A 17,174-nucleotide genomic window follows, 5' to 3' on the forward strand; every position below is an offset into this window, starting at 1 on the left:
AAAACTGATAAGAATTCGTTTTTGAAGTCCACCATCACCACCCCACCCCCCACTCTCTGTGTCTCTGTCTGTCTGACTGACCATCTCTCTCTTCGAGTCTCTCTCTCTCTCTCTCTCTCTCTCTCTCTCTCTCTCTCTCTCTCTCTCTCTCTCTCTCTCTCTCTCTCTCTCTCTTCACCACTTTATCAGTGCAGAATGGTGACGACATGCCAACCACCATGGAACAGAAACAGCCCGCCACTCCTACAGCTGTCTGATACTTCAAAGCAGTTCTCTTCGTGCAACCCGTCGTACTGATCAGCCACCAGCCACCATAATTATGTCTGTCCATAAGATAAGACAAGAACATTCTTCAACTTGAACAAATACCAACATTCCCCGGCTTGACTATTTTCTGTGGAGAGTGAGAATTTTGTTGTTGAATTAATTTCGTAACTGACACAAGTGTCAACTGCAAAACAAGTTAACCATGCGAAACATCCCCACCTCGCAGAGTCCTTCGGTATGTGTTCACCTTGAGTGTGAACGCCTTAAATGGAAACTTTTTTTCAGAGTAGGCCGAGAACAAAACAGGGAATAAGAAGAGAGCAATGCTGATTCAGTCGGACTCGCACGGCCACCTGGCTCTGGAGACAAGAAACAACAAGAAGCAAACAGTGTGTCAAAGTGGAGGGATGGCTCTCATTCTGTGTAAAAGCCTGGTCAGATCTGTGATGAGCAACATTACTTTTGAGGTTCCGGCGAGGCTGTCGTTACCCCCCGCGGGTTAGGGGGAGTCCCATATTGGTTGGGACTAGAAAGAATTTACCCGATGCTACCCAGCATGTCGTAAGAGGCGACTAACGGTTCTGTTTCTTCTCTTCTTTTGTCTTATTTCTGCCTTACCAGTCCTTTCACCTATATTTCCTTCCAAGAAAACTCTCCCTACTATTCCCTGCAGTTTTCCAATTCTTTTCTTGATGTCTTATTTCTACCTGACTGGATCCATCACCTTTATTTCACTTACCAAAAGTCTTCTTTTCCACATCCTTATTTCTCTGCACCCCGCATGTCGTATGAGGCGACTAACGGATTCTGTTTCTCCTTTTACCCTTGTTAAGTGGTTCTTGTATAGAATATAGTCAATGTTTGTAAAGATTTTAGTCAAGCAGTATGTAAGAAATGTTTAGTCCTTTGTACTGGAAACTTGCATTCTCTCCAGTAAGGTAATATATTGTACTACGTTGCAAGCCCCTGGAGCAATTTTTTATTAGTGCTTTTGTGAACAAGAAACACTTAACAAGTGGCTCTATCCCATCTTCCCCCCCCCCCCTTTCCCCTATCCCATCTCCCCCCCCCCCTTTCCCTCGTCGCGATATAACCTTCGTGGTTGAAAACGACGTTAAACACCAAATAAAGAAAGAAAAGAGGCTGTCCGGTTTGACCCGACTCGAACTCATTTACATGTTATACACACGTGTGAAGATATGGTTTAGTTGCGACATGGTAGGTCTCTCTCACGTATCAATGTAGAATAATGCATGTTTAAGAGACGTTACTCATTCTGGGCTGGCCAACCAACCTAAAACGAAAACGAACTATTACTAATACTTTGCACAGAATTGTTGTAGAGATGCAACAAACATTTATTCTTCATTGTCAGTGCATCTTGGTGCAAACAGAGTGACACAGCAGTCAATTTTGCAAACATCCAAGCTCTTTATGCGACATGATTTGCCAGCCTAACCTTTTCTTCCACACAGTTTATCCCAAACGCAGCAGCCATTCCTCGGTCGGGGTGTAATTTTTGGTAATTAGTGGCCGCTTTGTTATTTGCGTTGCAGCAATTAGACACACACCCGCTGCATGGTCTCGTGTTTTTTGCTGTTGGGATGCTTGTATCCTGACTGTAATTACCGCTTATGACATGAATCATATCGGCCCCACTCAGAGACTCGTTCCGAGGCACGATGTTCCTGGGAAGAGAAAATTGTCCAGTCTTTTCTCGATAACATCTGAGTGTGTCAGTAAATAAAATCGGTCTACAGTGGTGTAGTTTTGTTTGCACCTACAGAAAGATTTTAAAGTACTTCTGTTCCAAATGGAGACTATTTCCATTTTCCTGCTTTCCGCTGCGATTCTTGGACTGACCAAATCTGGTAACTTTTGATTTTTGTGTGTGCACAAAAATGTTACGACTTATCATGTTTTTCCCTATTGAGATTACCAGGAAATGTGTAGTTTTACTTTTTCTTTTTAGATAGCATTCCGTGCTCTGCGAAAAAAAGACAGAAAAAACGCTTACAAAATGTTATTTTTCAGCTTGAATATATATTGTGAATACCAACCAGTACTACGTGTAATAGGTATCCTTCCTATCCGTAAGATCAGTTCTTCTGAAATCGTAATTAAACATGACGACACAGGGTTAATGTTTTCTTCAAAACTTCCAAGCATGAAGTCTCAGACTTAGGACCTGGTGCGGCCCAGAAAAAGAGCGAAAAACCATAACAACTAGTGAGGAACATGTAGGCTAAATATGTTAAAAGCACGTACAGGTCATCTTTGGCTATGGGTCAACAGTCTCGTATGCATGTTTACCCCTCTTCTAATCTTAAAGTTAAAATGTGTGTGTGTGTGTGTGTGTGTGTGTGTGTGTGTGTGTGTGTGTGTCTGTGTCTGTGTGTGTCTGTGTCTGTGTCTATGTGTCTGTGTGTGTCTGGGCGCGCCGCGCAGGATGTTAAAGGCACAGTCTTTCTCGTGTAAAGGATTGGGCTCACCATCAAAGATCTGGCCAGATAAAAAGGATAAGGCCATCCATCCTCTTTGGACCACAAGCAGATGAATATTATGATAGGCTTCTGGTTGGACACATACCTTAAAAGCAAAACTCCGACTGCTTTCTGTACTGACAGCAAGTAGTCAGAATGTTAACATTTTTAGGATGTGTCTACGTCCCATGTCAAATTCAGAGTAGACCTGAGACTTGTCAGCTGAGGGCCCGGGTATGCAAACGTCTTTTCTAGAGACTTAATTCCATGATAATCTGTACCCTCAATGCAGTATATCCCGGACTGAAGTCTCTAAAACTCGACTCCTGCATACCGATCCAGAGCTGCTCTCATGGGAAGGACCATATAGATGCCTTTTACATTGTTTAAGCAAACTGTAATGTATATTTGAGATGTTTTGCGCAGAACCGACCTACTGTCGGCTAGGAGTGAAGGTGTCCGAAGCCTACCAGCACTGCTTTGAAGAGGCGCACTTTCTACACCCTTACGAGCCTCTGCGTCAGCATCATGACGTCATCGATGGCTGCATGGTGGAAGCTTATGCCACGCACACCTGCAGGTAACGGATATCGTCTTCTTCGTCTTCTTCTCCTTCTTTTTTCTCTCCAAAACTTCGTTCTCTACGATGAAGGTGGCAGTGCGCCACAGGTGCCCCAGACTTCCGTAGAGTTTTGTTGCCAAGGGGCTAGCTCCTCTTTCTGAGCGGATATCTGAAGTTGATACAATGTAAGGGTTTCTTGTTCGTGGTCGTTCTTGTTACTGCACCAGACCAAGTGGTCTTTTTTTTCGCCAAAGGGCAGGAAAAACTCACTGATTTGAACCAACATCTGCACCAACCATTCTGGATCCAGTTCCCGTTCAAATGCCGGTCAGTGTACATGCGGAGAAGCATATAACTTAATGTAGAACGTTATCCTCTCGGGCTGAAGGAACCCCTAACAGCTGAGAGAGAAAATCTTGCCGAACGAGACGAAGGAGGACTTACGAAAGGATATTGGGTAATCTTGAACTTTAGTGTTGTAAATTCCAATCTCACTATAACCTTTTTATAATTGCATTATATTTGATAGAAGTCATGTTATGAACGCAAAGATTCACTCGAGTGACATCAATTGACGGAATGATTTCCCAAAATAATTTGGTCGTGTTTGTCGATGATCCACGAAGCATGGGATGCTTTTCATTTTTGGCCATCTTTACCTGTTATTTGCATTCTCCAAATTGTCACGCCGATGTTTTCCTTCCCAACCAGGTGAAGCGTAGATAAAACGCATCCTTTTAGTTCAGTCATTCCAAAACACGAATGGCTTTTCAAGAGTTAGTCACGTAAATTAAGAGACGCAGATTGCATCAGAAGAACTTCCCTTAAATTTTTAACGGTAAAGTTCAAGATTATCGCTATGGCATTTTCTGTCCATCCTTTCTGCTTCCGTTTGACACATGATGGTAAAGCAGGCGCTTTGGAGTGCTTTATCGTGCTGTAACCACCCATATCTAAATGAATATGAATATGTGTAGCAGTGTTTCTATGGCGACTGATGTTGATGCTGCTGGCATTTTTTGTCCTTTCTTTCCGTATCCTTGACACATGACGGCGAAGCCAGCAGCTTTGGAGTGTTTGCATCGCGAAGTGTGACATGCTGTAACCACCAGTATGTGTATGAGTGTTTCCATGGCAACTAATGTTGATGCTGCTGGCATTCTCTGTCGACATGTCCCTTCTTTCTGTTTTCTTAAAGCCCCAGTATGTCTCAAATAGTTTACAAACGATTTAAAATCTTCTAATGAAAAAAGCAGTTGTAACCTTATGGAACACATTTGCAATAGCATTTAATAGCATTAAATGAAACAGTTCATTTGAATGGCTATTTGGCTCGCGTAAGCCACACACCAGATGTCGTGGTTTATATAACCCCTGAGCCATCGTGAACCCGTGTGATCCACTCTCCTTTTTTCACAATTTAGTTGTCAGTTTGTGATTTCAATGTGACTGGCTGTATCTGCAATAGCACGTTATTGTGTACCTGTGATTCTAAAACGCAACAAACAGCTGCGAGTCACACGAACTTGTCGACGGCGGTTGGCTTCAAAGAAAGCGAGAGCTATGCAGAAAAATCGTCTGCTTTGAGACACGACCTTTCGTGACCCTGCTTCCGGGCTATCTTTTTTAAAACGTTCAAAACTTCGAATTGTACTGATCTTGTCTTGATGAAAAAAGAAATCTTTTATGATTTAAGAATGTTTGTGTTACAAGCTGTCAATTTATTAATTACATTTTAAAAGTTAGTTCTAGCGCCAAAACGAGGCGCCTGATTGTAGAACAGACGGTCCACGAAAAAAAAAAAATCTTTGAAAATGTCTCACTCTCGACGGAAAGCAGCCAGGATGTTCCCGTTCGATGAGCGTTCAAATAGAAGGGTGTTTGTACTGTGTGTAAAAATCTGACAGTATCTGTGATGGTTTACGGGAGGCTTGCTGTGCCTTTAACACGGGATGTTGAAGCCAGCTGCTTTGTAATACCTTGCGCTGAATGTGACGCATTCCAAAACAAAACAAAAAGATGTATGTCTGTGCTTCATTCATGAGTCCATGCTGTGGTTTTCGAAATGTTTTGATTTGCTTTAATTTCTTTGTTTGTTTGTCTGTCTTTCTGCTTTTTTCTTTAACACAGGGGGCCGGGAATAAAACCAGCTGCTTTCTAGTACTTTACACTGAATGCGACGATCTGTAATCATAAAGATCTGTGTGTGTGTGTGTGTGTGTGTGTGTGTGTGTGTGTGTGTGTGTGTGTTTGTTCCTCCTCTTTGTACCTGTTTGATCTTCTTTGCCATAAGGTAGTAAAACCACCAGCTCTGGAGTGCTGCGCATAAAGCGTGACGTACTGCAACGACAATGACTGGTTGAAGTTTGTTTAATTGAGTATGTCTGTCTGTCTGTCTGTCTGTCTGTCTGTCTGTCTGTTTGTTTGTTTGTTTGTTCGTCCTCTTTCTATCTGTTTGATCCCCTTATCCACAGGGTAGTAAAGCCGGCAGCTCTGGAGTGCTTCGCACGAAACGTAAAGGACTGTCACAACCAGGGAAGGCTGCAGGCCATTGCAGATGAGTCGGGAGGGGCCTGCTACGGCAACAACCTCAACAGAGAGTTCAAAGAACGTGAGACATGACGATAACACATCAGAAAAAGACATACGATTTTAGTTCAGCCATGCGCAGTACACTATAAGAAGGACTATGGCTTGGCTTCAGTTCATTGAAAAAACAAAACAAAATACATAGTGCTCACCGAATTTCTGTCTCTTTCTCTCTGTCTCTCTCTCTCTCGTACACACTCACATACAAACACACAGACACGCACGCACGCACGCACACACACACACACACACACACACACACACACACACACACACACACACACACACGTGTGTGTGTGTTTTGTGGCAAAAGGCACGAGTGGTCAGTTTAGGCGATTGGTGTTGGTAAATACTTTATCAGTTCTGTTTTGCGGCGCTGAGTGATATCCTTTGTTTTATGTGGAGCATTTTGACAAAGCATAAAATCAGCACCACAACATGTCATACCGACTGAGTGAGGGAGTGAGTGAGTGAGTGACCGGACTGACTGATCTACTGACTGACTGACCTACCGACTGACGGAATGATCATTATCTACTTACTGACTGACTGACCGACCGAGTGACGGAAAGATGGATCTACTGACTGACCGATCGACTAACGGAAGGATGAATCGACTTTACGGACTGCCATCATCATCATCATCATCATCATCATCATCATCATCATCATCATCATCATCATCATCATCATCATCATCATCATCATCATCATCATCATCATAACCTCCATCACCACCACCACCACCACCACCGCCGTCATAATCATCATCATCGTCGTCATCATCATCGTCATCTCTCTCTCGCCCCAAACACTTAAAAATTGCAAACAGACGAGATCTGTGCATCCCTTCTCTTTGTCTTTGGTATTCGCGTTGTGGATAGCTAGGACGATGATCCAAGGAAAAAGATGTCGCACGTGCTAGATACATGGTGGTTGTCCTTTGGGTCCGAACATCCATGCCACAACTTCAGAGACACGTCTTTTTCTCTCTCCCAGATGTGCTGAACTGGCTGGAACCGGTGAGTGGCGACTCTCGCTGCTTCGTGCTGGCTGACAACGCCTACGAGTGCTACCGCCAAGCCGGCATGGAAATGACTGAGAACAATCCTAATCTGGACGTCTTGAGTGTCGATGACTTCATGCCGGTGGCCAACCAGTCAGTTTCTGTGTTATTATAGGGCAGAGAGAGAGAGAGAGAGAGAGAGAGAGAGAGAGAGAGAGAGAGAGAGAGAGAGAGAGAGAGAGAGAGAGAGAGGAGGGAGGGAGGGAGGGAGAGAGAGAGAGAGAGAGAGAGAGAGAGAGAGGGGGGTGGGGTGGGGGTGAAGAAAGGGTGAGCTTGGGGGATAAGAAAGAGACAGTGTGTGTGTGTGTGTGTGTGTGTGTGTGTGAGGGAGAGAAACACAGAAAGGCAGGCAGACTGACAGACAGACAGAGAGAATGTGTGTACCTACATGAATGAGTGAGTAAGTGGATCTATTTGTGTCTATATCTATCTGTTCATGATCTTTTTTTGCAGGTTCTTTGACAGTATCTACAGTTGTTTCATCGCGGTGTACAAGAGCAACGAACCAGTGTGCCAGAAATGGCAGATCCCTCTGCTGCTGGAACTGCAAGGGACAGCACTCCCGTCGCTCTTCGGAATGACCTTTAGCGCGACCCAGATGGATCAGCTCGAGGTCAAGGGTTCATTCCTCCTCCTCCACCACCTCATCATCATCATCATCATCATCATCATCATCATCATCATCGTCGTCGTCGTGATCAACATCGGATGACGATGACGATGATGATGCTGCTGCTGATTATCATGATGCTGATGATGACGACGACGATAATGATGATGATGACGGCGACGACGATGATGATGATATATGTTGTTGTTTATGTTGTTGTGGAAAATGATTTTCAGTTTACATTTGTGTTACTTGTGATGCTGATTCTGCTGCTGCTGATTCAATTATTTTGTTGCTGTTGTGGTTGTGGTTCTTGTTTTTCAATTCGCACATTTCTGACTTGTGTTGCAAATATTTATATGGGTAGACTTGAGTTGAACAATTTGCTTGTCAAGTCTTTGTTCATTCAACTGTCTTCGGAGCCGAGAGCGGACAGAGGGCAGTGATGGTGTTCTCTTGTACCTTGTATGGTTGTTATCTATGTTGTTGTTAATATTGTTGTTGTTGTTGTTGTTGTTTCAATGAGACTCTTATTGGTGAACTGCTTTTATTCTTGTTTTCAGCTGAGGAGAGGTTGCCCAAATCACCACTTCTACGGAAACCGGGTAAACCATATTTATCTTTTGGTCGCTCGTTCGATCACTTCGTCTAAGAGTCAAACCATACCATACCATACCACCATACCATACCATACCATACCGAGGGCTGAATCTAGGAGGGGGGGGGGGGGGTTCAAGGATTCGGAAGCCCCCCTCCCCCGGCATAAATACTTTTTTCTCAAGAAGAGACCCAAAATATCCCTTCCAAATGTTAAATTTCAACAGCGCCTGGCCAGCCCCTACACTCTTGCCTCAGTTTGGAAGCTCCTCCCTCTGTTACACTAGGTCAAGCCCTCACCACACCACCTCATTATTTGCTTTTCTTCACAGCCGGCGCACAGAAACTGCGTCAACCAGCCAGATCACACCGACGACAGCAACAACGACAGCAACAACGACAACAACAAGCCGAGCGAGAACGACGGCGATGATGACAGTTTCCTGCAGCTGCAAGAGCAGTCTCTGGGGGATGAGACACTTCCTCCCTTCGTTCTGCAGCAACTGCAACAACAACAAGAGATGGAAGGGGACAATACTCTGCCACCCTTCCTGCAACGACTGAGGGACGGCCAGAAGAATTAATGTTCTTTGATTTTGTCGTGGATTGAATGAGTCGATTACAGGCTTCAATGCTGTTTGAGGAATATAACTTGAAGCCTGAATCTGCTTGGTCCTATTTCGTTCATCGCAGGAAACTTCACTTTTGTTGTGACTGGTATAAAGCTTACGTCACACCGTGCTGAAAATCCCATCGTGGATTTATTGTTTATTCAATCGTACTACAAGTAGGCTTACCTGGCATCCTTGCGTTGAGTTCTTTGGTTCCACGATTTAGTGGTTAATACGTAGCATGCAGTATTGTAGTAATAATTCCTCTCTTAAGGTTTTATTGAGGCATTCTTGCGTCAACGAATAGCAAACAATTATTATCTTTAGATTTCATTGGAGTATTCTTGCGTCGATCGGGTTCATTGGCTGACATAGAAAGCACTCAAAAGAACATATATATTGATTCGTTATGGTTACTGTTCACTTGCAAGCATTCTTGCACTTCTCTGGTAGATTCATTGATTAACAGAGTGTACTGGAAAGCATTCCTGTGTTGAGTCGAGTGATTCGTTGATTTCAATCTACCACTGTTGAGCATTTCCGAACATGCCGAACTTTACATGTAGGGGAAGGGCTCCTAATATGGACCACGTTTTGTTTCATGCTGATAACTAGCTTGTTTTCTTACGAAGAAGTTTCATTTTGTGTTTGGTATTCCTTCTCTCTTGGGTTAACTGTCAGGCCTAATTAGAGTAAAATAGCTTTGATAGATTTTCAGCAAAAATTAAATACAGAAAAATTTACAAATGGTCCATATTAGGCGCCCAGGCTCCTAATATGGACCAGTAAAGCGGCCACCGCGAATCACCGTAAAAAGCCCCCTATTCTTCAAAATAAGATGATACAACTTAGTGTACAAGTCAGACTAATTAAAAGATGCTTTAGATTTATCTGTTTCGGGTTGATGAGAGTATTATTTGAAGCACACCTGGAAACTAAAGAAGCTTATCAAAAACAGAGTGAAAATAAGTGAAAAGAAGACTATTTGTAATATTTTTTTGAAATCTCGAGGGCTAGTTATAGGTTATATTCAGCAAGCTTCTTAATGAATTAATGAAAATAACCTTTAGCTTTTAATTTCTTCGATTTGTTGAAGGTGGTCCATATTAGGGGACTCACACATACTTTGAGATTTTGCTATTATTTTTTGTTTGCAGTTGAAACTCAGGGTCAAAACTGCTAAAATGTAACAAATACGGTTTTAGCTGTCATAAATAGCAATTTTTGTGTGATAACAGCTTTGGCTGTGGACAGAAACGAGTCCGGTTTAGGCGGCAAAGTTAGAGAGGACGCTGCCAAAAGTGAAAACAAGTCGCGCAAGGCGAAAATACAACATTTAGTCAAGCTCAGTCGAACTCACAGAGTGAAACTGAACGCATTGCATTTTTTCCGCAAGACCGTACACTCGTAGCTTCGTCTGTCCACCACTCGTGGCAAAGGCAGTGAAATTAACAATCCAGAAAAGCGCGGTAGCGGTTGCGCTGAGGAGATTAGCACGCTTTTCTATATATCTATTCTTTTTAACTCTCTGAACGTGTTTTTAATCCAAACATATCATATCTATATGTTTTTGGAATCAGGAACGGACAAGGAATAAGATGAAATTGGTTTTAAATCGATTTCGGAAATTTAATTTTAATCATAGTTTTTATATTTTTAATTTTTAGAGCTTGTTTTCTAATCCGAATATAACATATTTATATGTTTTTGGAATCAGAAAATGATGAAGAATACGATTAACGTAATTTTGGATCGTTTTATAAAAAAATAATTTCAATTACAATTTTCAGATTTTTAATGACCAAAGTCCTCAATTAATTTTTAAGCCTCCAAGCTGAAATGCAATACCAAAGTCCGGCCTTTGTCGAAGATTGCTTGGCCAAAATTTCAATCAATTTTATTGCAAAATGAGGGTGTGACAGTGCCGCCTCAACTTTTACAAAATGCCGGATATGACGTCATCAAAGACATTTATCGAAAAAACGAAAAACACGTCTGGGGATATCATACCCAGGAACTCTCATGAAAGACCCTCGTCTCGATTCCCCCCTCTACGTTAAAACATTTAGTCAAAACTTGACTAAATGTAAAAAGAGAAAAAGCCTAACGGTTTTGAGGTTTGTGTTTCTGCAACAGTTTTGACATGTGCAGGTTATCCAGAGAGGGTGAATACATTAATACAGCGAATGAAATTGTTTTTAGCGCTCTAGCGCCGTTAGTTTGTCAGAACAGGAGGTGGTCCATATTAGGAGCCGGTCCATATCAGGAGCCCTTCCCCTACATAGCAGGCTTTCTTATTTTGATTTTGTTATTAATACCACGCTTTCTTTATGTTTAATTTTGCAATTGATTTGTTGACTTTACACTATATTGCAACTGCATTTATGCCTTCTTATTTGAGAACGTATTGCTGAATGGCATTTACATAATCTGTGGTTCGTGAAATTACCAGTTCTGAGTGTAAAATGTTCATGTTAGGACGACTTTGTATGATAGAGTTACTGATATATGATGTGCAGTTTCTGGTATATGATGTGCCGTTTGATATCGATTTGGTCCTCCGGTAATAGGTGCAGTTATTGTGTGTGTACAACACCATCCTTGTTCATGCTTTCAGTTTGATAGAGAATCTGTTCATATAAAAGCTCATGCAGGCACGAACAATGCTTAGCTTGTAGCAGGTTCCGTCATTTCGCATTAATTAATAAAAGTTCCAGCTTGTTTTATGACTGACGTTGTATTTATGAATTACTTACATTCTGCTTCTGTTTTTCTCGTTCTCTGTTTTTACTCTGTCTCTCTCTGTCCGACGGCCTGTCTGTCTGTGTATGTCGCTTTTATTTATTCTTCACACACACACACACACACACACACACACACACACACACACACACACACACATACACACACACACGCACACACACACACACACACACACACACACACACACACTCACAAGACTGACAAACACACACACACACATCCACACACACACACACGCACGCATTCACACGCACGCACACGCACACACACACACAAACACACACACACACACACATTCACACGCACGCATACACACACAAACACACACACACACACACACACCATTCCCCCACATGACACTATAATTATATATGACCCAGAAAAACCCCGACAAGCCAAGTCTCCCAAACCACCAAAGCGTAACAAAAGGACGCAAAGACATGTATACAAACAGCAGTCCAAACTAAGACGAAAAGTTTAAACTAGCAAACTCTGAATGCGACCTTCGCTCCAAATAGCACACTTCCTTACGTCCCAGGTTCGATGAATACACGCTTTCCTTTCATCTTCTTCGTGTCCAGTCACCCAAGAACAGAATGTCTTAAAAATCCTACAAAATTATCTGAGGTTTTCCCAGCGGGTATGCTAGGAATGTACCCATTAAAATGGAGGTAGGATGTACCCGTTACAATGGAGGTGGGAAGTACCCGTGAAAATACAGGCGGGATGTACCCGATGGAACAGTACTTGCGGCAATTAGAGGGAAGGTGAAAGTAGAAGGAAAAGAAGGGGTGGGGGGGTGGGGGGGGGGGGTGGCTGGTGGGGTGGGAGGCTATAGAGAAGTTGGCCTAGAATTCTGAATATAAATCCGGTGTTTTTTCATCGGCCGTGGTAAATTTGCGTCCCTTCAAAAAAGCTGAGGCAGACAGACGTATCTACTGATAGGGGGAGACCAGCAAAAGTAAACAGTGGGATCGGATGGAAATGAATTCAAAAGTAAAAGGAATCTGATCCATGAGATATTGCATACTATGCACATCGAAGCTTATGGTTCACTGTGGTGCCATGATCGCTCTCGTCTAATGATCAGTTTGCCTCAGCCGTTTGAAGGGGAGCAACTCCTCCTCGGCCCTCAAACCCGGACAGAGTTATTTCTGAAAATCGTCTGTTGGCAGAGGTAGCACAATTGAAATGAAAAATGAAAATGACAAAAAATGAAATAAAGGAAAAACTATAATAATAATAAAGACTTATTAATCGCCCCTTCTCACCAAAGCTCACGACGATGTACAATAGCAACAGCGTGCACACACACACACACACACACACACACACACACACACACACACACACACACACACACACACACACACACACACACACACACACACACACACACACACACACACACACACACACACACACACACACACACACACACACACAAAATACTAACGGGATCTAACATGAGCAGTCTGAGAGGAGTACGATGACGCCATCTTTGTCTCGGTTGCGTTCTTGCTGTTAGGTCGTTCTCCCCGCAATGTTTTTAATGATATTCGATACCGATACATGCACAGCCTGGCGGTGACCTTACGATTTATTTTGTACTGGTGATATGCTGAAGTCACAGAGACAAATTTCGTTCTCAAAATTCTTTGGCACTTCCCAGGGACATTTTTTTGGACTTGGTTTCTGACGTCAAAGATTTAACTTTCAAAGAGAGGGTCAAAAAGAGACGTCTTGCTGTTGTTGTTGTTGTTGTTGTTGTTGTTGTTGTTGTTGTTGTTGTTGTATTCATCGATATCGTATCTCTTTAACGGTTTGTGCAAAATCCGTCCAGGGCAGACTGCACTCTTAAAAAAGTGTTGTGCATAGAGTGTAAATAGTGAACAGAAACGACTATTTTTACTCGAAAACTAACACACACATTTTCAAATACTGAGATTTGAAGTACTGTAGTGTAATATAAATTTGGAAAAAGATGCTTGAAAGAGGAAATAACGGTTCGACATTAACGTGTGTACAGAACCGGCACAACTCTTCGAGTCTCTTGTTTGTACATCTTGCAAAAGAAAAACTACATGTCATTGAAAGGCCTCAAAAACCATTAAAAAATGCCAACAGTCTTGCATCATTGTTTTGGACTTATTCCTCAACAGCGAATGAATGTTAACTTTGTCCAAAAGACAATTTCTATAGACTGGTGATATCCCTTTAACTGTACCTGAAGTTATAGACCTTTGTCGAGGTTTGTATTTTTATTTTTTTTACCGCGAGTGAAACCAAAGGTATACGTGTACTATACTCCTGCATGACGCCTGTTCTTTTCAAAAGCCCGACGGAGATGTAATATGAGAACAGTTACGGAAATTAATTCAGGAATGTGCAGTTACATTGAAAGTATTTTTTCTCTGACACAACTCTTCTTCGTCGTCGTTGTTCGCTTCAACACATTTTTAAACCTGAAAAATGGTTGCTGCTGACAAGCGTATAAAGAGACAGGTAGACGGACAGACAGACAGTGTGACCCACATACAGACAGACAAACAGACACACAGACAGACAGACACACAGACAGACAGACACAGACACAGACATAATTTTATATGTTAACACACACACACACACACACACACACACACACACATACACACACACACACACACACACACACACACACAAACACACACACACACACACACACACACACACACACACACACAGATCGAGAGAGAGGAATAGAAAGATAAATTGTGAACAAGACAGCTGGAAAAACAACCTTAAAATGTATTGGTTAAAACTGTGTGCAAGCTTTAGAAGAACTCGCGTTGATGGAGTAGAGTGAGTGAATAAGCGCCCACGTGAAAGAGACCTACTATACGATCGAATGTACACATTTGTACCAAACAAAGCTTTTAGAGAATTGCAGTACTGTATACAAAACAAATCAATACAAGCTCATTACACTCTGCACGACCCAAAATGCTGAAAAAAATCGATGAGTGTTTCCCAATTCATGGGAAAGTAATCAATTTCGAAACGACAGGATTCGCAGTCAGACACTTCACAATGTGGGAATCTCATTTAATTTTTGCAATTTAAAATACTGCTATAGCAACGCACGTCATAAACCTGGCGGGTGTTTGATTTTAAAGCTACATTCCTTCTGTTAGCCGATCCTATTTACCACCACAGACCATGCCAGGTTTTCATGCGAATATTGTTTTTAGCCGCGATGTGTCAGAAAATATATAAACTTAGCAAAAAAAATATTGCACCTCTTATTGTACCCCAACTAAATCATTAATTCCCGTCTCATTTCATATAACATTAAAGGCACTCAACTTAGCTTTCCGATCAACGATTATTTTTTCACAGGGGTCACGTGACCGCAGCCCAAATAAGGGTACCCTCAAATTCGACCGGGCAAAAACGTAAAATATCAATTCAAAAATCGACGAAAATTCAGAAAGTAGTCACAACATAGCAACTTAACATTCGAGGAGGAAGTCCAACCAATTATCCATCAAGAACGTGTTGTTTCGTTTAGCTATCTTGCGTATTTCTTGTTTTATGCCACTCTTACTGGTGCACGTGTCGACTCTATGAAAGACATCTTTGACCCGATACTTGTGCCCTCTAGCATATCACCACATACATGTCCCTTATAGGAAATTCCCTGTGAGGACTGGGTGGCCGAGTGGTAACGCACTTGCGCTCGGAAGCGAGAGGTTGCGAGTTCGACCCTGGGTCAGGGCGTTAGCAATTTTCTCCCCCCTTTCCTAACCTAGGTGGTGGGTTCAAGTGCTAGTCTTTCGGATGAGACGAAAAACCGAGGTCCCTTCGTGTACACTACATTGGGGTGTGCACGTTAAAGATCCCACGATTGACAAAAGGGTCTTTCCTGGCAAAATTGTATAGGCATAGATAAAAATGTCCACCAAAATACCCGTGTGACTTGGAATAATAGGCCGTGAAAAGTAGGATATGCGCCGAAATGGCTGCGATCTGCTGGCCGATGTGAATGCGTGATGTATTGTGTAAAAAAAATTCCATCTCACACGGCATAAATAAATCCCTGCGTTTTGAATATGTGCGCGATATAAATTGCATAAAAAAAATTAAAAAAAATCCCTGCGCTTAGAACTGTACCCACGGAATACGCGCGATATAAGCCTCATATATTGATTGATTGAAGCCACAATTTCTGTTCATACTTATGCCAGGAAACCAAGTTGAGGGCATTCATGGCACAGACAGTTTGAATGACAGGACACGAGAATGATTGTTTTAGCTGCGGCAAAGGATTCAGTGTACTCTGGTTGGGGTACGAAAATTAGTGCAATATATATGTGTGTGTGTGTGTGTGTGTGTGTGTGTGTGTGTGTGTGTGTGTGTATGTATGTATGTGTGTGTGTTTGTGTGTGTGTGTGTGTGTGTGTGTGTGTGTGTGTGTGTGTGGTATTTTCACATTCATGTAACCTTAGATTTAAAAAAAAATCTGTTTGCCATGCCTTGCCTTGCCTTGTTTGGTGATACCATCATACGTGCGGAATTGACCGAGGTTACAGCTGTAGTCTGAGAGGAGAAAAATCAACTCTTAAGTAGGTTCCGTACTGAAACTTGTTCGCTCTCTTCACAAACTCCATATTATATGCAGCACACATATGTTCCCAGAGCCATGACACTCACCATTGACTCTCGCGCATAAAACAAAACGCTATAGACATACCTGTCATTTTTCATGTCTTTTGCCAAGAGAGCGTGGGAGAGAGAATGACATTGATAATACGATGAGTTACGGACCATGCTCGTGGTTTTATTCATTTATCTGTAGAGGCTACACACCGAGTCTCCGTGGATATTAAAAATATTAGAATCTAGTGGATCATGAAAAATGGGAGCTTCAGTGAGGTTTTTTTCGTGACAGCGAACTGAGACGAATAACTATATCCGCTGTCACGAGGTGTGTATCCTATTTATTCCATCTTTTTTTTTTAAACCCCAACAAAAGATGTATTTGTGCCACAGTTTGATCAAATCCGAATCTCTCAGTCAGTCTACCTGCGCAGATGAGTGATTATAATAATGCATGTCTTTCTGGTTTCGTCAAAATAATTCGATTCTGTTAACATTTCACAGTATATTTACTTGGGTTTCGAATAAAATCAAGCACACTTTTACATTGCTATTCTGCTGTGGGGGTAAAGGCAGATACGTTCGTGCAGGGCCGGACTACCGGGGGGGTTATGGGGGTTGCGCAACCCCCCCCCCCCCCTAGCCTGAACATGTACCTTACTTATTTAAAACATTTTTTATTATTGCTTATTTTATGCCGTTTCATGCAAGGAGCGACCATTTTCTCATCTCAGAATATGACCTACCCATCAGCTTCAGGGGGCTTTGCCCCCTGACCCCCACAAGGGGCTCTGCCCCTTGACCCCGCCCAGGGGCGGACGAGGGGGGAGGGGGTTTCTAGGGTTTCCGGACCCACCTTATAAATATAAAAATATAAAAATATTGAATGAGGTATGCATTTCTTTATTTTACATTGAGTTTCAATTTTGGGGGTTATAATCAGTGACAAAATCTGCTGCCTGAAACTGGTAATGATCATCCTCAG

The 17,174-nt window shown here is 42.3% G+C and overlaps 1 protein-coding gene and 1 long non-coding RNA gene across 2 annotated transcripts in view; one reads left to right on the forward strand and one right to left on the reverse strand.

Annotated features, from left to right (window-relative positions):
• LOC138970656 (uncharacterized) overlaps window positions 1-17,174 on the reverse strand; it is a 273,936-nt gene that overhangs the window by 206,309 nt on the left and 50,453 nt on the right. The gene's annotated exons all lie outside the window — the stretch shown is intronic.
• Window positions 1,928-11,511, forward strand: LOC138970575 (uncharacterized). The gene is made up of 7 exons (XM_070343047.1): window positions 1,928-2,138; window positions 3,177-3,330; window positions 5,787-5,923; window positions 6,901-7,060; window positions 7,421-7,580; window positions 8,141-8,182; window positions 8,507-11,511. Exons 1-7 carry the CDS (start codon window positions 2,081-2,083, stop codon window positions 8,756-8,758), a joined length of 963 nt encoding a protein of 320 aa, XP_070199148.1. The 5' UTR covers window positions 1,928-2,080; the 3' UTR covers window positions 8,759-11,511.

Source organism: Littorina saxatilis, linkage group LG1, assembly GCF_037325665.1.
Source record: "Littorina saxatilis isolate snail1 linkage group LG1, US_GU_Lsax_2.0, whole genome shotgun sequence".
Lineage (NCBI taxonomy): Eukaryota > Metazoa > Mollusca > Gastropoda > Littorinimorpha > Littorinidae > Littorina > Littorina saxatilis.

Coding starts and splice junctions, on each gene's coding strand:
- LOC138970575 (XM_070343047.1), top strand. CDS start 2,081: ATGGAGACTATTTCCATTTTCCTGCTTTCCGCTGCGATTCTTGGACTG. Junction 2,139..3,176: donor TCTTGGACTGACCAAATCTG/GTAACTTTTGAT, acceptor TGTTTTGCGCAG/AACCGACCTACTGTCGGCTA. Junction 5,924..6,900: donor CAACAGAGAGTTCAAAGAAC/GTGAGACATGAC, acceptor TCTCTCTCCCAG/ATGTGCTGAACTGGCTGGAA.